This window comes from Scardinius erythrophthalmus (genome assembly GCF_964197995.2).
Source record: "Scardinius erythrophthalmus genome assembly, chromosome: 21".
Lineage (NCBI taxonomy): Eukaryota > Metazoa > Chordata > Actinopteri > Cypriniformes > Leuciscidae > Scardinius > Scardinius erythrophthalmus.
The window spans coordinates 31,504,336-31,521,933 of record NC_138241.1 but is presented as its reverse complement, the minus strand read 5'-3'; the positions used below and the strand labels follow the sequence as shown (position 1 = coordinate 31,521,933).

Below are 17,598 nucleotides of genomic sequence, written 5' to 3'. Positions count from 1 at the left end.
AATTTCTGTCAATAATGTTAGCACCTTCTGCACAACTTAAAACTTCTTGTTACTGTAATATGTGAAATCTCTGATGAAAGTGTACTGTATGAAATAAGTAATGTAAAAAAAATTATATTTAGTTATTGTTTTTACTTTCGTTGGGAATGCTCAAGGCTCAGCTAAATGGGTCAGACCCTTTCAAATCCACTAATAATTGTTCAGATCAGGAATTTGTATAGCACTTGTCCGTTATGTTGTGACAGGTGCTCTTGTATCGCTCCGCCTCCTCTCTGGACTATCCCACACACACACACACACACACACACTGAAGCTCTAATACAAGCGTGTGTCGCTTATCTTTCGGACGAATAGGTCTGTATATTTCACACATTCCCATCACAGAAGAGACAGACCGGACCGCAGTTTCAAGGCAAGTTTATCGGTTCTTGTATTTCTACCCTCAGTGAAACACGTCGAGATTTATTTAGCTTTATTCTGTCCGTGTTGTTGGTCTCCGTCGGCCTGCTGTTAGTTTGTCGCATTGGACACTTTATTCAGTGTCATATATGAATCTTTTGCGCATATTGAAGCTTAGAGACGTCTAGGTATCGTAGCCTAGTATCGCTTAAAAAAATTGCTGTTAAGTTGAAGTTAATAATCAAGTGAACCGCAGTGATTTGCGAAGGTTTAATGGAGTAAGACAACACCAAGACAAATGTTTGGCATTCTTTACATTTTAGAAAAGAAATGTAGCCTACAGAACAAGACACCAAATAAATCGCCGCTAAAAGTGTTTTTAAAGTGTTACATATACTTATAGAGGTTTAAAACAGTCCTGGTGTTGATTTCTCGACGTTTCAGTATATTTCGTACATTTGTTTTTTTATATAGCCTACAGTGCAGGCTGTGATATTACACTGAGTGTGATTCCTGTGTTGAAATGAATGGGAGGCTCTCACTTTGTATTTGATCAATCATTTATATCGAGATAAGATGCCAATGGTGTGGCATTATGAGCATAAAAGTATTTGGCATGCAAATATTTAAGACTGGACATTGAGAAACAGATTATGACTGTAAAGAGTTATTGTTCTCTGGCCTTTTGTGCAATTAGGCTACCATGTTCCACATTAACATGGTATCACATTAACTTATTGCTATAATGTTTAACAACCAAAAAGTGTCAAGATACTGTTTGTCTTCATTTTGAACAGTATGTCCATTGTATTATCATTTACATACTGTAATTGAAGGTTTATGGGGATCTCAGCACCAGTGTTAGTCTTTTGAAAGCCTGTCTTTTGATGTCCATTTTTTATTTGTCTGTTTTTTTATTATGGCAAAATGTAATGTCCAGACAAAGGCACAAAAATGATGCTAGAGTGATATGGAGTGAGTTTTAAATGTGGAGTGGGTGTGAATCTTGGTATCAGTTAAGCTATTTATACCCGGTCTGCATCTCACCGCTCCAGCATGTTCACATATGGAGGGATCTCAGCACAGATCAGTGCTAACAGGCTAAAGGCAGATGGCGTGGGCTCTTTTGAGCAGGCTTTACACTTCCAGAACCAGGATTTTGAGGCCCTCAAACAGGAATGTTTGGAAGGGGGCTACCTGTTTGAAGACCCCTGCTTTCCAGCAGAACCACCCTCGCTCGGCTTCAAAGAACTCGCCCCACATTCCTCCAAAACCCGGGATGTGGAGTGGATGCGCCCTACGGTAAGGAAAAAAGCTCCATTATTAGATGTTGTTGTCTAAAACGGTTAGGGTTAGGTTACTCACCCTCATGTCATTCCAAACCTGACTTTTTTATTTTGGTGGAACACAAAAAATTTAATTATGAAAAACTGTATTTGTCCATGCAATGAAATTCCATGACAATATTGGACCACGCTGACTTTCATTGTCTTATATATTCACTACCTCTTAGTCTCTTATGCTCACCAAGGCTGCATTCATTTGATCAAAATAGTAATATTGTGAAATAGTAATACAATTTAAAATCACGCCTTTTCCATTTGTACATATTTTATAATGTAATTTATTCCTGTGATGCAAAGCTACATTCAGCTTCATTACTCCAGCCTTCAGTGTCACATGATCCTTCAGAAATCATTCTAATATGAAACATTTCTTATTATTATTAATGTTTTAAACAGTTCTGCTGCTTAATATTTGTGTGGAAACTGAGATAAATAATATCAATAATAAATCTTTGATAAATAGAAAGAACAATATTTATTTAAAATAAATGTTTTTTGTAACATTAGAGATTACTTTACTGTCACTTTTGATGAATTAAAAAAATCTTACTGACACCATACTTTTGAACGGTAGTGTATATACTGTATAGCAGTCTAGACAGCAACATGCTCTTCATTGTGGGCCCGCTCATCCCTGCAGTCAGAATGACTCCTCCTTCTCTCTAGTCTCTACTGCAGCTGTTGTCACTATTATAAAGTTGCATACACAACACATGGATTATAACGTTTCTGTAGACACACTTAGTCAAAATACACATGCCTCCTCTGGAAGAATGAAGGCCTCATTCAGACTGGCCATTGTTATTTCTTTAAAGAAAATGAATATGTTTTTCTGGCAACATAGGTGTGGCAGCAGTACTTGTGCTCATGTCGTTCCAAAGCCTGTTATTTTTTTTCCATAATATACAAAAATATGTTCTTTTCCATACCAGGGTTATTATAATGAACCAAAAACTAAAGCCGAATTTTTTTTTTTACTTCCAATAATATATATATACTACAACTAAAATATATATATATATATTACTACGACTATCTCACAAGTCTTATTTTTCTCACAACTGCAAGTTTATATCTCACAATTCTGAGGAAAAAAGTCAGCTCACAATTCTGACTTTTTTTCTCACAATAGCGAGTTTACATCTCGCAATTCAGACTTTATTACTCGCAATAAAAAGTCAGAATTGTGAAATAAAAAGTCGCAATTAACTTATTTTTTTCTTCTGTGACTTATTAAACAAGCTTCCATTCTAAAAGAACTATATACGGTAGATAAATAAAAAAAAAAAAACGAATAAAAATGACAAAAACAACAAAATGACAAAAACAACAAAATTACTTAAACTTTCAAATGAAAATGGAAAATACAAAAGTAAAAACCAATGCATTATCTCTCAGTCATAAAATAACACCGTTCCATTCAACGGCAGTTCATCTAAAAGGTAACAACAACAAACAATCCTTTGTGTTCCATACAAAAAAATATTCAGGTTTGTTGTTATAACATCAGGGTGCTTTTTCATTTTTGGCTGAACTATTCCTATAAAGTCTTGCTTGCTTCAATCTTGCTAGTAATAAAAACTTTTAGGCTTCCAAATTCCAGCGTCAGTCCCTCTAATCCCTCGTTTTCTGCAGGAGCTCTGTGATGATCCTCAGTTCATTGTGGGAGGAGCTTCGCGGACAGACATCTGTCAGGGAGCTCTGGGTAAGTGTTCTGCCTGTACAAAAGTCATCCAGTATAGTTTCTAAGTGTTGGTGCTCTGCAGGAATCGCCTCTAAATGATTCTGTGGCTGTACCAGCAAACTTAAAGCATGAGTCACGACAGAAAGAGCAGCTCATATAACTGACCTGAGGCGTGCCTGCATGTGACTCATCATCCGTTTCCTCCTGACCTTGAGTCAGTGCATGTTTGTAATCGTGCCAACTTATTTAAATCAATGTGCATGACAGATCATTTTTATAAGTTACCGCCCTTTTATATTACATATGTCTGCTTTCTATTAAGCTAGTGTAAAACAAGCAAATACATTACAAGCCTGCACACACCTACTTATTCTTTATTGTTAGCTTTTTCCATGTTTCACAATAATAGAAAAGTCATCAAAACTAGGAGATAACTTATCTATATCTCTGTATGCTTGCTCCTATTACATTAACTGCTTTAAAACTCTCAAATTCACTACCAGGTGAAAAGTCTGCACAAACATACTCATACTTTGTTAGTATTTTCACAATAATAGAAAGTTCATCAATCTTAGGAGATAACATAAATGGAATAATGGAAATTATAAAGTGATCAAAAGTGTTAAACCATTCAAAATCTCTCATATATTTGAGCCTAGATTTGCTTAGGCTGGGCCTGCCGCCGGCCCGTTACGCTTTTAAAGCTGTGGAAAATTCCTCCGCTCTGAGGTGGAGATCTGAGTGGGATGTAAACAGGAATGGGGACACACAGGCCTCACAGAGAAAATAAACCCCACCCCTTTCTTTGTGTCCCCCTGCTGGTTGTAAATTGACAGTTCAACTGCTGTGCTGTATTAAAAGACAAAATATGAATGGGATTTTAGTATCACAGTTTAAAAATATATTTTCGAATAAGTGCCATTATTTCTCCTTGCCTCATCTGTTATATATATATATATATTGTTTTCTTGTTTCTTTTTCCTGCTCAGGCGACTGCTGGCTCCTCGCTGCCATAGCTTCTCTGACTCTGAATGAAAAACTCCTCCACAGGGTTGTACCTCATGGCCAGAACTTTCAGGATGACTATGCTGGAATATTCCACTTCCAGGTTCTGAAACACACTATGCATGCTCTAAAATCTAAATATTGTGTAATTTTTTAACTATATTAATCAAAGCATTAAAAAAAAAAAACATGGACCATAGTTTCCACAAAATATTAAGCAGCACAGCTGTTTTCAACATTAATAATAAGAATAAGAAGAACCAAATTATTTCTGAAGGATCTTGTGACACTACGGACCTGTTTCATCTGGAATCCTCTCAGCTTTTTCTTCATACAGTTGCTTGTTTCTGTTCTGCAGTTCTGGCAGTTTGGCGAGTGGGTCGACGTTGTGATTGACGATCGACTCCCAGTCAAAGACGGAGAGCTCATGTTTGTCCATTCAGCAGAAGGAAATGAGTTCTGGAGTGCCTTGGTTGAAAAGGCCTATGCAAAGTATGTCCTGATAGACATTTTGGTAAAGACCAGCAAATTTTGTACTTACTAAACAAGAATCATTTACAAAAGTGCACTTATACTGTCTCTGTCTTATTTAAGAAAGATTTTCTTCATGGTCCTCACCTGTGTGTGTGTGTGTGCGTGCGTGCGTGCGTGCGTGCGTGCGTGCGTGCGTGCGTGTGTGTGTTTTGTGCCAGGTTAAATGGCTCCTATGAAGCTCTCTCTGGAGGCTCCACCACTGAGGGTTTTGAGGATTTCACCGGAGGGGTCTCAGAGATGTACGAGCTCCGGAAAGCTCCGCGAGACCTGTACCGAATCATCGGCAAAGCCCTGGAGAGAGGCTCCCTGCTGGGCTGCTCTATTGATGTGAGAGCTTTATTCACTTAAGGGATACTTCACTCAAAAATTACAATTGTTACCAACTTGAACTCATGTTGCTGAAAACCAGTAAGATTGTTTTTCCACTTTTAATGCAGATATTTATCAGAATGTTCAATCTGCTGTTAATTTACAATGTAAGATGATAGGGATGGTTTTGGGGCTGTCAAGCACATACACTACCCTCCAGTTTTTTGTTTTCTTTGTTATATTCATAGTTTTGAATGTATGTGTGTATGTAATATATATATATATATATATATATATATATATATAAATGTATTCAACATTTATTCACATGCATTTATTTACCTATTTCTAGATTTATATTAATTTGTTATTTATAATTGTTTTCCAGATTACCAGTACCTTTGACATGGAATCGGTGACGTTTAAGAAGCTGGTTAAGGGCCACGCTTACTCAGTGACTGCTCTCAAACAGGTAACACTCCCAGTGTATGTTGATAATCGACATATTAGAGTTCAATTTTGTGTGCTTTCGTGTGTGAGATCTCTCTCCTCTTTGATAGGTGGAATTTAGGGGCCATACGGAGAGGCTTATCCGTGTCCGTAACCCGTGGGGTCAGGTAGAATGGACGGGTGCCTGGAGTGATAAGTAAGAAATAACACAGAAATACTCATTCAGTTCAGCCCAAGTCATTGAGTAAGAAGACCGTGTATGTTCCCTCCTCAGCTCTCCTGAATGGGACGAGATCGATCCATCTGAAAAAGATGACTTGCACTTACAAATGGAGGATGGAGAGTTCTGGTGAGCTGTATTAGCAATACAAATTGAATATGACACAACAGTAGACCAATAAGCATTGTGTACTCTCACAGTCACCGCATAAAGAAACGGCTCCCTTTGTCCCCAGGATGTCATTCAGTGAGTTTTTGCGGCAGTTCTCCAGGCTGGAGATTTGTAATCTGTCCCCTGATGCTCTGAGTGATGATGACCTGAGCCACTGGAACACCATCAAGTTTCACGGTGCCTGGCGGAGAGGAAGTACCGCAGGAGGCTGCCGAAATCATCCCAGTGAGTTACACCCCATGTCCAGCAATTTTATCGGTTGAGGTCACAGTGTGGCAGTATTGGTGGTCATAGTGGGAGTCTCTACTACATTCCTAGGCTTTACAAATGACCATATGTTTTGAAAAACATGATAAAAAGATTCTGGAAGAGGAAATGTTTGGATATACACTACATATTGGAGATACAGTCTCTTATGCTCACAGAGGCTGCATTTATTTGATCAACAGTACAGTAAAATAAGTAATATTGTGAAATATTTGTAAAATTTAAATGAACTGTTTTTTATATATATATATATATATATATATATATATATATATATATATATATATATATATATATATATATATATATTTTTTTTTTTTTTTTTTTTTTTATGTTCAGTAGCCATTACTAAGTCTTCAGTGTCACACAATCCTTCAAAAATCATTCTTATATGCTGGTTTACTTCTCAAGAAACATTTCTTATTATTATTAATGTTGAAAACCGTTCTGCTGCTTAATATCTTTGTCGTAATATCTTGTCTTTTTTCTAGGACTCTTTGAAGAATAGAAACTTCAAAAGAAAATAATTTGCAACACTATAAATGTCACTTTTAATCAATTTAATGCATTGTTGCTGCATAAAAGTATATATATTTTTTTTTTTAAGAAATCTTACTGACTACAAACTTTTGAACAGTACATTATAGCATCATATCATTTACAATTATTAATGCATGAATCAAACTCATCTACCAGCTTTACCTGGGATTTGATCCCCATAACTGTATTGTGTTCCTGTACTATTTGCAGACACATTTTGGATCAATCCACAGTATAAGATCACGCTGCTGGAGGAAGATGATGACCCGGAGGATGAAGAAGTGGCCTGCAGCTTACTGGTGGCTTTAATGCAGAAAGACCGCAGACGACACCGCCGCCACGGCCAGGACATGCACACCATTGGTTTTGCGCTCTATGAGGTGAAGAGGTCCCTTTCCAACATGTTCAGATGTTTGTTATGCTGAACAAGCTGGCAATCGAATAATCATATTTATATGCACATTTTGGAATATTGCAAGAACAGGTAGCAAATTAAAAAGCACTTCTTCCTGACATCATTTCCATCCCATCCATGTGTTCAAGCAAGAACTGGCAAATTTGGCTCTGTTCATGAGGATGAGATGCACTGTAGGACTGAAAGCAGCTGGTGGCCACCAAATATTGATTTGTTAACTTTTTGCTCATTGTTTTACTAAGCTAGTTCTTAGCTAGGTGTTTACAAGGCTTTGTTTACAAAGTTAGTTGTTTTCTGACATTGTAAAAGATTTCCTCAGTGCTTTTTGTATCTAATTATTAATTATAGAAGTAGTAAAAAAAAATTCATTACAAAATAATTTTTTCTTTCCATTTCTTTTTTTCTCCACCTTGCAGATTCCTGAAGAGGTATGATCACGTCAACAATTTCTTTGTTAAATAGGTTTGACTACATCATTATGGCTTGTGTGCTTCCATAAACAGGTCATTTATTTTTCAAACGGAAGGTTTGAAGATTGAATTTTCCTCTAGATTATTCACAGTGGAATAACAGAAACTTAATTTATGATTTCCGTCTGTCTGCAGTACGCAGGCTGTCAGAATGTGCACCTTAAAAAGGACTTCTTCCTGACAAACTCATCGAGCGCCCGCTCCGAGACCTTCATCAACCTGCGCGAGGTGAGCACCCGTCTCAGCCTCCCTCCTGGGGAATACATCATCGTCCCCTCCACCTTCGAACCCAGCCAAGAGGCTGATTTTGTCCTACGAGTCTTCACAGAGAAGCAGTCAGAGACAGAGTGAGTGTGTGTTTGAGAACTTCAGCCATTTTTCAGATTACTCACCCTCATGTTGTTTCTTTCCAACATCCAAGCTTTTTTTTTTTTTCATGGACAGTGGACAAAGAAAAATAGCACCAAAAAGCCACACACACACACATTTATATAAAAAGAGAGAGTGCACAGAAAATTATAATAATTGTAGTAATAAAATTGTGATAATTTTCAGAATTTTCTTTTTTTTATATATTTTATATTTTAGTATAACTACATTTGCATATAATAATATAGTGCACTAGTCACACTGAACTACTTCCGTTGTGCTATTTTTGTTGTATGGTAATTTTCTATAGTCATATTTCCTGTTGTATTACTTTTACGCATAGTACATCTCTGAGAGAGATGGTGAGCAGGATCCAATTGCAACATTAACTTTTATTTAAACAAACAAAACAAAAGTAAATCCAGGCAGAGGGAGATTTAAATCCAAAAAAACAGGGAAAGGTAAGCAAAAACAGAACTGACAACACACGCGAGACATTCACAATGGACAACACCAGACACTAGGGAAACACTGGGGTATAAATACACCGGATAACGAGACACTAACTAGGAACAGTTGATGGAAATCAATCACTATGGAAACAAACAAGGGTTACTATAGAAACAAAGCAAAATGGGAACTAAACATGGGAAGTGAACACTGGAAACAATAGAAATAGCAAATACAAATTCAAAATAAAAGTCCTCTAGCGCAAGACAGTGGAAATGAGACCAGAATCGTAAGTGTTATATGGGAAAAAAGAAAATTGGGTTTGGAATGACATGAGGGTTATTAACCCATTATCTTCAATAAAATTTGTTTTCTCTTCAAAGGGAGTTGGATGATGAGATTTCAGCTGACCTCGAGGATGAGGTAAGATTTTGGATCTACATTATCATATAAACTTTCTGACCAAATAGATGCCAAGTGCTTTAGAGTGTAAGTTCATACTGTTTAATAAATATGGTTTCTTTGGTTTTCTTATAGGCAGAAATTACAGAGGATGACATTGATGACTCTTTCAAGTCCATGTTTGGGCAGCTGGCTGGAGAGGTGAGTGAATATAGAAAAATGGTCCTAATGTTAGATTTGTGCATTGATTGATTATTTTTTGTCTTGTTTAAGGATATGGAGATATCTGTCCGTGAACTCAGGACTATTCTCAACAGAGTAGTGTCCAGACGTGAGTAACACATAACAGTTTGCTCACACTTGGAGTCGACTCAAAATGAACCTGTTTAACTGAACCGAATGAACCATTTCTCTCTCAGACAAGGATCTACAGACAGATGGCTTCAGCATGGAGTCCTGCAGAACGATGGTCAACCTCTTGGATGTATCCTTCACTATTTAAAAGAGTATTCTGGGTTAGATACAAGTTAAGCTCTATTGACATCATCTGTGTTATTCTGTTGACTACTACGGAAAATCATTTTTGAGTTTGTAAACGGGCAATATTCCTGTTTACGTTAATGTAAATACAGTGGAAGTCTAAATTTAACAAAGCAGAAACAAGAAGTTTTTTTTTTTTGCTTTAAATGGCAATGACAGCAGAAATACTGGATATATATTTGTACAGAAAGGTTAGCAGTATATGTGAATAATATAAGTAATTTATTCTGGAACAATGCTTTGCTAAATAATTTTCTGTGGTAATTGACATCATGTCAGTTGTGATCAGATAACCTGCGTCAGTGTTTGTTCTTGACTCTGTTCATCAGAAAGATGGTAGTGCACGTTTGGGTTTAGTAGAGTTTCAGATCCTCTGGAACAAAATAAGGAAGATGCTGGTGAGTGGAGACCTTTTTTTTTTTTTTTTTTTTTACATCTTAGCCTACTGAATAAAACTTACATTGTGTTTCCCACAAATTCTGAAATGTTTATAGATGATTATTCAATAGATTGTTCAATAGAAATAATTCATGCATTTTTTTTTTCACTCAGGGGATCTTCAGAGAGTTTGATATTGATAAGTCAGGGACTATGAACTCTTATGAGATGCGTCTCGCTGTAGAATCAGCAGGTAAAGAGGCATTCATTATTGGCACAAACTCACGAACAGGGCCCAAAAACTTGCAACACCTGTCAGTCAGGGTGAATTACGATAATTTGCTGTCCATTAATATTTATCAGCCATAATTGTTTTAAAGAAATTAACACTTTTATTCAGTACAGTAACAGTACTGACAGTCAAGACATTTATAATATTACAAAATATTTCTATTTCAAATAAATGTTGTTCTTTTGAAGTTTCTATTCATCAAAGAAGTACTGAAAAAACAGTACATTAATGAGTCACAGCACTTGCAGATTGTCGCCCTATTGTTGTTTTGATCGCTTCTATTGCTCTCCTCATTTGCAAGTCGCTTTGGATAAAAGGATCTGCTAAATGATTAAATATAATGACTGCTGAAAATTCAGCTTTGCCGTCACAGGAACACATTTAAAATGTATAAAAATAGAAAAATTAAGCCTTTGTGAGAATATATTTTAAATGCAGAATCAAAAACATTGGAAAGAAAATCTTACCAACCCCAAACTTTTGAATGATAGGTAATGGTAACACAATAAGGTTCTATTTGTTGATATCTCTAAACTACATTAGTTTACATGAATTTACAGTGAAAATAATTATAAAGCATTAATTAATCTTAATGTTTCTTTCAACATTTACTAATACATTACTAATATCAAAAGTTTATATATCTATTAAAATTATTTAATGGACTTGAGCTGAAATTAACTAACAATAAACAGCTGTTTTTATTAACTAGCATAACTAACAAAGATTAATAAATACTGTTACAAACGAATTGCTCACTGTTAGTTAAAGGGATAGTTCACCCAAAAATGAAAATGCTGTCATCATTTACTCACCCTCATGTTATTCCAAACCTGTATGACTTTCTTTCTTCTGCTGAACACAAAAGAAGATATTTTAAAGAAGGTTTGGTAATTAAACAGTTGCTGGTCCCCATTGACTTCCATAGTATTTTTTTTTTCCTACTATGGAAGTCAATGGGGTCCATCAGTCGTTTGGTTACCGACTTTCTTCAAAATATCTTTTTTTGTGTTCAGCAGAAGAAAGAAAGTCATACCGGTTTGGAATAACATGAGGGTGAGTAAATGATGACAGCATTTTCATTTTTGGGTGAACTATCCCTTTAATGCATTAAGTAGTATTAACTAATTGGTCCTTATTGTAAAGTGCTACCATAATCTTCTCTGAAAGCCCATCCTATTCACTTTCTTTACAGGCTTTAAACTCAACAATAGACTCAACCAGATCCTTGTTGCCAGATACGCTGAGAATGATGTCATCGATTTTGATAACTTTGTCTGCTGCTTGATCAAACTCGAGTGCATGTTCAGTAAGTGTTTCTCTTTGAATCACATGGTGCCTTTTAATTATTTAAAATTACACTGAAACGCGTTATGCTAGCGCCTTCATAGTCTTGCACTTCCTTGTAGGAACTTTCCAGCAGTTGGACGCTGATGGAACAGGAACGGCTGAGATGAACTTATCCGAGGTGCTTTGGTTTGATTTCTTAATTATTCAAATGTTCAAATATCTACAAAACACTTATTCTTTCTCTTTCCTTTTGTTTAGTGGCTCTTTATGACTATGTGTGGTTGAGGTAAACCATTTCATTAATGTCCAACTCAAGAACCTGCTGCAAAGTGCCTCAATGCTGAACTCCTCATGCAACAATCTCATTTCCACTATAACCTCATTAGAATAAAGTGCTGCTAGTTTTTTAAAGGATTTATTAATATAACATATTGTAGTTACACTACAAAGGAAACCCCCTTCTAGTGTGAAACACGAGAGAAGAGGACCTCCACTCACCGCTTCTCTAGGACTGATGGAATGGCTGAGAAACATCATGTGCATGGGATAAATATCAAGTTTTGCATTTGTCCTAAAAGAAGACCTGCCTTCGTTTCCAAAAGGTTGTGTACTGACAGTGCCATAGTGTACTTCATGTTCTCCTAAAAGCTGAACTAATGCATCCTATTAAAAAAGCTTTAGATGCATAATGCAAAAATTGTGTAGCTATTGTCACTGACTTCCTATGATCAGAGCTTTAGAATAAACACTGTTGTTAAAATTTAACTTGTTTCATTTCATATGTTCTGAAAAACAAGTCTTCCAGAAGCCTGAAACATTCTTACAAGCGTGTCATATTGGAGCATTTAATGGTGATTTCAGTCAAATTTAATTCATGCATGTTTGGGAATACTACAAACAGAAATGATGTGCTTTAAATCAATGGATAATGTAACAATCTCTACAAAATTATAACAACATAAGTTATATCCACATATTTTATCACAAATTTCTCCACGAGTAACCATGAAAGCAAATTTCCTGAATGGAACGAACATCTTTTTTTATATTTATTTACAAAGATAAGTAGTTGCATATTTTGGGATTTGTCCTCCCAGAATACAGAAACGCTGATTTAAACAAATCGCTGAGCGATGGCTAACAGTTTTGAATATTCCCCTTCCATTTTACGCAGGTGTGTTGGTAAAGGAGTTTTTATTCTCGTTCCTGTGGGGTTTCCATTCTCTTCAATCAAAACAACATTATTTGAATCGAAGCGTGGGGTCATTCGCGCTCCAGGCATCTTATGACCCACTATGAGAGCTTTTTTCTTCTGTCCTTTAATGGCCAGTAAGACTCTGTCTCCCACTTTACCAACTCCATTCTTGGTGTAAACGTGAATGACTTTTGGTGGGCGGTGGTGATGGGCATTTCCAAGAGCGCTGTTGTCGACCACCCTCACGCGTGTTAACTTCTGAATAGCGGCCACAGTTGCTGAGACACTGCGGTGAGATTGATAATATATTTGTTGAGAACATGTGAGATCATTATTTCAAAGCTTAATGACAAGGCTACAAATTAAAACAAAAACAGGTTTATTTGAATGATTAAAACAAATCATTCATCATTAAAAAGTAGCATATACTTTTCTGAGAAACTGAAACACTGATCATATATTGAGGACAAAACATCTGAATTTCCATTATGTGTGATATTAATAAATCCCCATCCAAAGATAACAAACCCAGGGTGCCCTGACCAATGAATTTCTATAACTTCTGCTGTCATTAATGATTATAAGTGGTAATATAAATAATAATTGCAATATTACAATTCCTTAATATTTCCCCCATGATTGTGGGAACCCTGCAAAACTAAAAAATTAGGAAATTGTTTACCTGAAAGTCCTCTGCTGCATCAATTTGGGCAAAATCACCCCGGACAACGACAGGGCCATCCTAACCTGGCAATAAAAACAATCCAAAATTTGTAATAACAATAATATAACTTAACGAGTATTAATAAATAGCATCTGGCGTTTGACACCTCGTGCTATTTTGCTTCAGTTATCGGTGAACGGATGCAACGGAAGAAAATGAACTCAAACATCTATCTAAACATTAGTCAAAATGTACTTGTAAAGTGGTATTAAATAGTGTGAATAAATAACGTTATTACCTGCTCAGATCATTCACACCAATGTCACACTCACACACACACATCGGCTTTGCGTCATAGGAAAGCGACATCTGATGTTTCTTCAGTATCAGCGAACTGAGCTCATTAGCGTCCCCTGCAATGTTGGAGGAGACACCGCATTAGAAACCGACAGTATCCCAATATGGCAAGCTGTTTTAACATTTAATCCTTAAAACCTAGTAGTATCCATTTTCATGCTACTAGTAGGCACACTTATTTCTTTAGATACTAGTATCTATTCCATTAAGTACTAGAGCTTATTCTTTTAGGCTAGTGCCTATTTAGAAACTAGCAGACTAACGTTACCTTTTTTAAAAGATACTAGTACCATTGAGAGCAGGGACGAAAGTACCATTTTTCAGAAAAACATAATTTGAAAAGATGATAGACAGAGATATATTTTTGCTGTGGTCAGTCACTCACAAGTGTGGTCTATCAATACCAGGTGGTATTTTGTAAAAATGTAGAAGGACTTCAGTATAATTTCACTTTGAACTTAAGACTGCTCATGTTACTTTCGACCCTGTCAGTTGGGACGAAAGTAACACAACAATATAAAAGCTATATTTTTTGTGTTACTCTTGTTTTTTGTTTTGTTTTTTTATTAGCCTAAATATACCTGAGTATGACCTTGTTAACATGTAACTGCAAACATATTTTGGCTTTTATATTTGCAAAAAATTGTTAATTTTTTACACTAATGCCATTAAAAAGGTAGGCTATTATTATATTGTTATTATAAAAACGGCCTTGTGCAATTCAGTCCGTTTCCTGTGTCATCTCTCTTTGATATGTTGTTTGTTTATTGTTTTATTCAACATACTGATTATTTAAATACACTGTAAAATCCAACAGTGATTCTAACTAACACTTTTCAGTTAACTTTACTTAATGTCTTAACTTAATTGTAAAAATCTAGTAATCTGTACTATTCACATACTAAGATTTGTTTACTAAGGAAACCCAAGTTCAGATTAATTGATTAGTTTGAGTGTGTTATTTTTTGTATTTTAAAAATAACTATGTAAAATCCAAATAAGCTTTATAGATCTTTACTGGAAATGGTTTAAACAAATGGGTTTCATGCTCGTTAAATGATCCATAAATAGATTTTTTTCTTTATTTATTATTTGCTGTGTTTTTACCTTTATTTGTTCATTCATTTATACCCACATGTTTGTTACTGTTATCACTTTCTGACAATATTCTGTAATCAACAGCTAGAGGTCACTATTGGACTGGAAATGTAACATAGAACAATGCATTCTGTGGAGTTATAAATACATTAAGAAATTAGAAATTATAATTAAGATTTCTCTATGAAATTGGTTAGATTTAGGGTAGGACCTAAATCTTTATTATAACGAGTAAGAAGTATATGGACAATATAACCATGTATAGCTTACAAAGTTTTTGACAAAAACAACAACAACAACAACATTTGCTAAGGGCTAGTGGAGGGATAAACAATATTACACAAGGACATGACACAAGATTATGTTCAATCTGAATAGTTTTCTGTTTAGGGGACTAGAGTTAGTTAGGCGTGTTCGAATGCCACGCCTCTTTTCCAACATCCGGGACTTTCAGCGCAAAGCTGGAAAAAACACTTCAGACTCTCAGGAACGACCATTAAGGTAGTGTATCGGTTTTTCTCGCCATCTACTGTCTTTTTCTTTTTTGAAATTAAACTCATACAAGCGGTGGTTGGCTGCTTTTAAGCCTTTTGTGACTTAACTTGGGCCGTTTTCTTGGGAAAGTTTGAGGTGACGGACAGTGTCAGTTTGTGGCTGTCACGCAGGCACGCGCACGCTCACTCAAACAGCCACGCGCACGTGCGCACTCGCTCACCCTGGTCAGCGGGAACGCGCCCGGGTCCCAGTCAGTCAGAACCGACCCTAGTCTCGAGCGGAACAGTGACGGAGAGAAACGGTAAGAAACCGGCACTTACGGAACCAACTGTCATGAAAGTCCAGACAGGGTCACTAAAATGTAATGTGCGAATGAACGGCTCGAGACTTGAGTGACATTTACACACTTTATGCCTTTGAGGACAAGCTAGCAGGCTAACCGCTAACTAGAGTCATACAAATATTGGATTTTACTTATCATATTTATCATTTTAAATATTTACATACATTTAGCTTTGTGTGGGGAATACTACATGTGTTTAATGCTGAAGGGCATATGTTATTTATTTGTTTTCGGGAAAATAAAGTGGTTTAAGTTATTCTGTCACGCATCTGAATGAGTGTTGGTTTATATTTAGCACCTCAGCAGAAATATCAATACAAATATAGATTTTTATTTATAAATGTATTTTTATTGAACTGTTATAAAAATATCCTGACACATTCAACATGGGTTTGGTTTATATAACGTTACATGATACAGACAAGCATGATATATCGTAACGTTACGCGCAATTCTTTGGTTAAACTATTTAATATTCAGGTATTATTTGTCTAGATAAATAAAGTGCTTATTAAATTACTGTCATTGTATAAACTAATTGGCTAACAAAAGAGTAAATAAGAACTAATGAAGCTGCTTTTAAGGAATCAAACACATTACTCTTCCCGTGGCTGTGATATTTCTCTGCTTTGTTAACGTTACATTATATTATGAGGTGTGTGTTGTGTGTCTGGTGTTAATCAGCTCTGAGTCCAGACACACATGACTAAAGCCTCTATTTGTGGGTGTGTGAGATAGTGTGAGAGGCCAGGCTTATCTAACATACATTTGAAATGTTATACGAAATAACACACTAAGATGGCTTGCTGAATTTAGTGGAATAGACCGGCAAACTGCCAATGCAATTTTCTTTACTGTTTGTCTTTGCTGCGTGCAGTTAGATTGCTTCATTTTCTCAACAAATTGGTCATTAAGGTTATGTTGTACACAAAGCCTTTCAGAGATGAGACTGTAAACATCTCATTCAGTGTTTTCTTAAATGATGACACCTGCCAATCATTGTCTTCATCTGCAGAATATTCCGGGAGCCAAGTTGATCTTTATTCAGCTGTGGAGTTGCTGCAGACATGGGGACGCCAGGATCAGGACGAAAACGGGCCCCGATTAAAGACCGTTTCTCAGCGGAGGATGAGGCTCTGAGCAGCATCGCCAGAGAGGTAAGAGGTGTTCACCTGTGACCCCTTTTTATCTCACTGTTGTCATCTTGTGGCTGGTGGTTTCCTGTGACCACAATAAGGGAAGCGTTCACCCAGAAATGAAACTCCTGTTGTCGTTTGCTCACCCTAATGTTGTTGCACTCATATGACTTACTTGTATGTGTTTTCAATAAAAGCATAGAGTGATTTTTGGATTAAGCAAATAAAAAGAGAAACAGATTGAAATTCAGGTGTTATTTGCTTATAGTCGGCATGAAACGAAAGTTGTGATAGTCTTTTTATAGTCTCTGTTGTGACGTATACACAAGCGAAATGGCTTCTGGAATGAGAAGAAAATGGTAGGGCATGACTTTATCTTGTCCATCGGGAATTGATCGAATCGTTGTTTGCTATTGACTTCAACATGTCAGCAGAGAAGAGAAGAGATGTCGCTGCAAGAGGGAGGGGAAATTATTGTAAATAAAGTTAGCGAGGGCACATCAAATAAAAAAAAAAAGATGTGCACAGAAGATTAATAATTTATAAAAAATACTGCAATATTCCATTAAAACAAGAATTGTTAGTTTTTGTTTCGTGCTGACTTTATAATCATACAATCCTCTGTAGCTTTCAAATCTCATTTTCAATCCATGTGACACAAGAGAACCAGTGGCGTTTGCTGTCAGTGATGTCAAACCTTTTTGGAGTTTGACTGCCATTCTATAGACAATCTCTCCTTATGTTTTCTACTTTGGAAAAAATCACTCAGATTTGGAACA

The 17,598-nt window shown here is 36.2% G+C and overlaps 3 protein-coding genes across 15 annotated transcripts in view; 2 read left to right on the top strand and 1 right to left on the bottom strand.

Moving 5' to 3' along the window:
* The first annotated feature begins 274 nt into the window (after positions 1 to 274).
* Positions 275 to 12,294, top strand: capn1a (calpain 1, (mu/I) large subunit a). 2 transcript variants are annotated; one of them, XM_081351646.1, is made up of 22 exons: positions 275 to 412; positions 1,455 to 1,701; positions 3,381 to 3,450; positions 4,419 to 4,537; positions 4,793 to 4,926; positions 5,127 to 5,295; positions 5,666 to 5,749; positions 5,838 to 5,923; positions 6,002 to 6,076; positions 6,183 to 6,343; positions 7,136 to 7,305; positions 7,757 to 7,768; positions 7,946 to 8,157; positions 9,013 to 9,052; positions 9,167 to 9,232; positions 9,305 to 9,362; positions 9,451 to 9,515; positions 9,901 to 9,969; positions 10,124 to 10,202; positions 11,437 to 11,550; positions 11,651 to 11,709; positions 11,790 to 12,294. In XM_081351646.1, the coding sequence occupies exons 2-22, from the start codon at positions 1,456 to 1,458 to the stop codon at positions 11,814 to 11,816; spliced, it is 2,115 nt and encodes a 704-aa protein (XP_081207772.1). In that variant the 5' UTR covers positions 275 to 412; position 1,455; the 3' UTR covers positions 11,817 to 12,294. The 2 variants fall into 2 exon arrangements, with proteins under 2 accessions (XP_081207772.1, XP_081207773.1); XM_081351647.1 differs by lacking the exon at positions 7,757 to 7,768.
* A 69-nt stretch (positions 12,295 to 12,363) lies between these two features.
* On the bottom strand, positions 12,364 to 13,761 carry mrpl14 (mitochondrial ribosomal protein L14). Its single transcript, XM_081351650.1, has 3 exons — positions 13,689 to 13,761; positions 13,409 to 13,473; positions 12,364 to 13,012 (listed from the first exon to the last, which is right to left on the bottom strand). Exons 2-3 carry the CDS (start codon positions 13,465 to 13,467, stop codon positions 12,646 to 12,648), a joined length of 426 nt encoding a protein of 141 aa, XP_081207776.1. The 5' UTR covers positions 13,468 to 13,473; positions 13,689 to 13,761; the 3' UTR covers positions 12,364 to 12,645.
* A 1,477-nt stretch (positions 13,762 to 15,238) lies between these two features.
* lrrfip2 (leucine rich repeat (in FLII) interacting protein 2) overlaps positions 15,239 to 17,598 on the top strand; it is a 32,591-nt gene continuing 30,231 nt past the window's right edge. For 4 of the 12 annotated variants that reach the window (XM_081351069.1, XM_081351065.1, XM_081351068.1 and 1 more), the window contains exons 1-2: positions 15,298 to 15,641; positions 16,699 to 16,840. In XM_081351069.1, coding sequence (XP_081207195.1) covers positions 16,751 to 16,840 — 90 coding nt within the window. In that variant the 5' untranslated portion in view covers positions 15,298 to 15,641; positions 16,699 to 16,750. Of the gene's footprint in view, positions 15,642 to 16,698; positions 16,841 to 17,598 lie in introns of all 12 variants that reach the window. The other 8 variants (XM_081351062.1, XM_081351066.1, XM_081351067.1 and 5 more) reach the window with 6 other exon arrangements.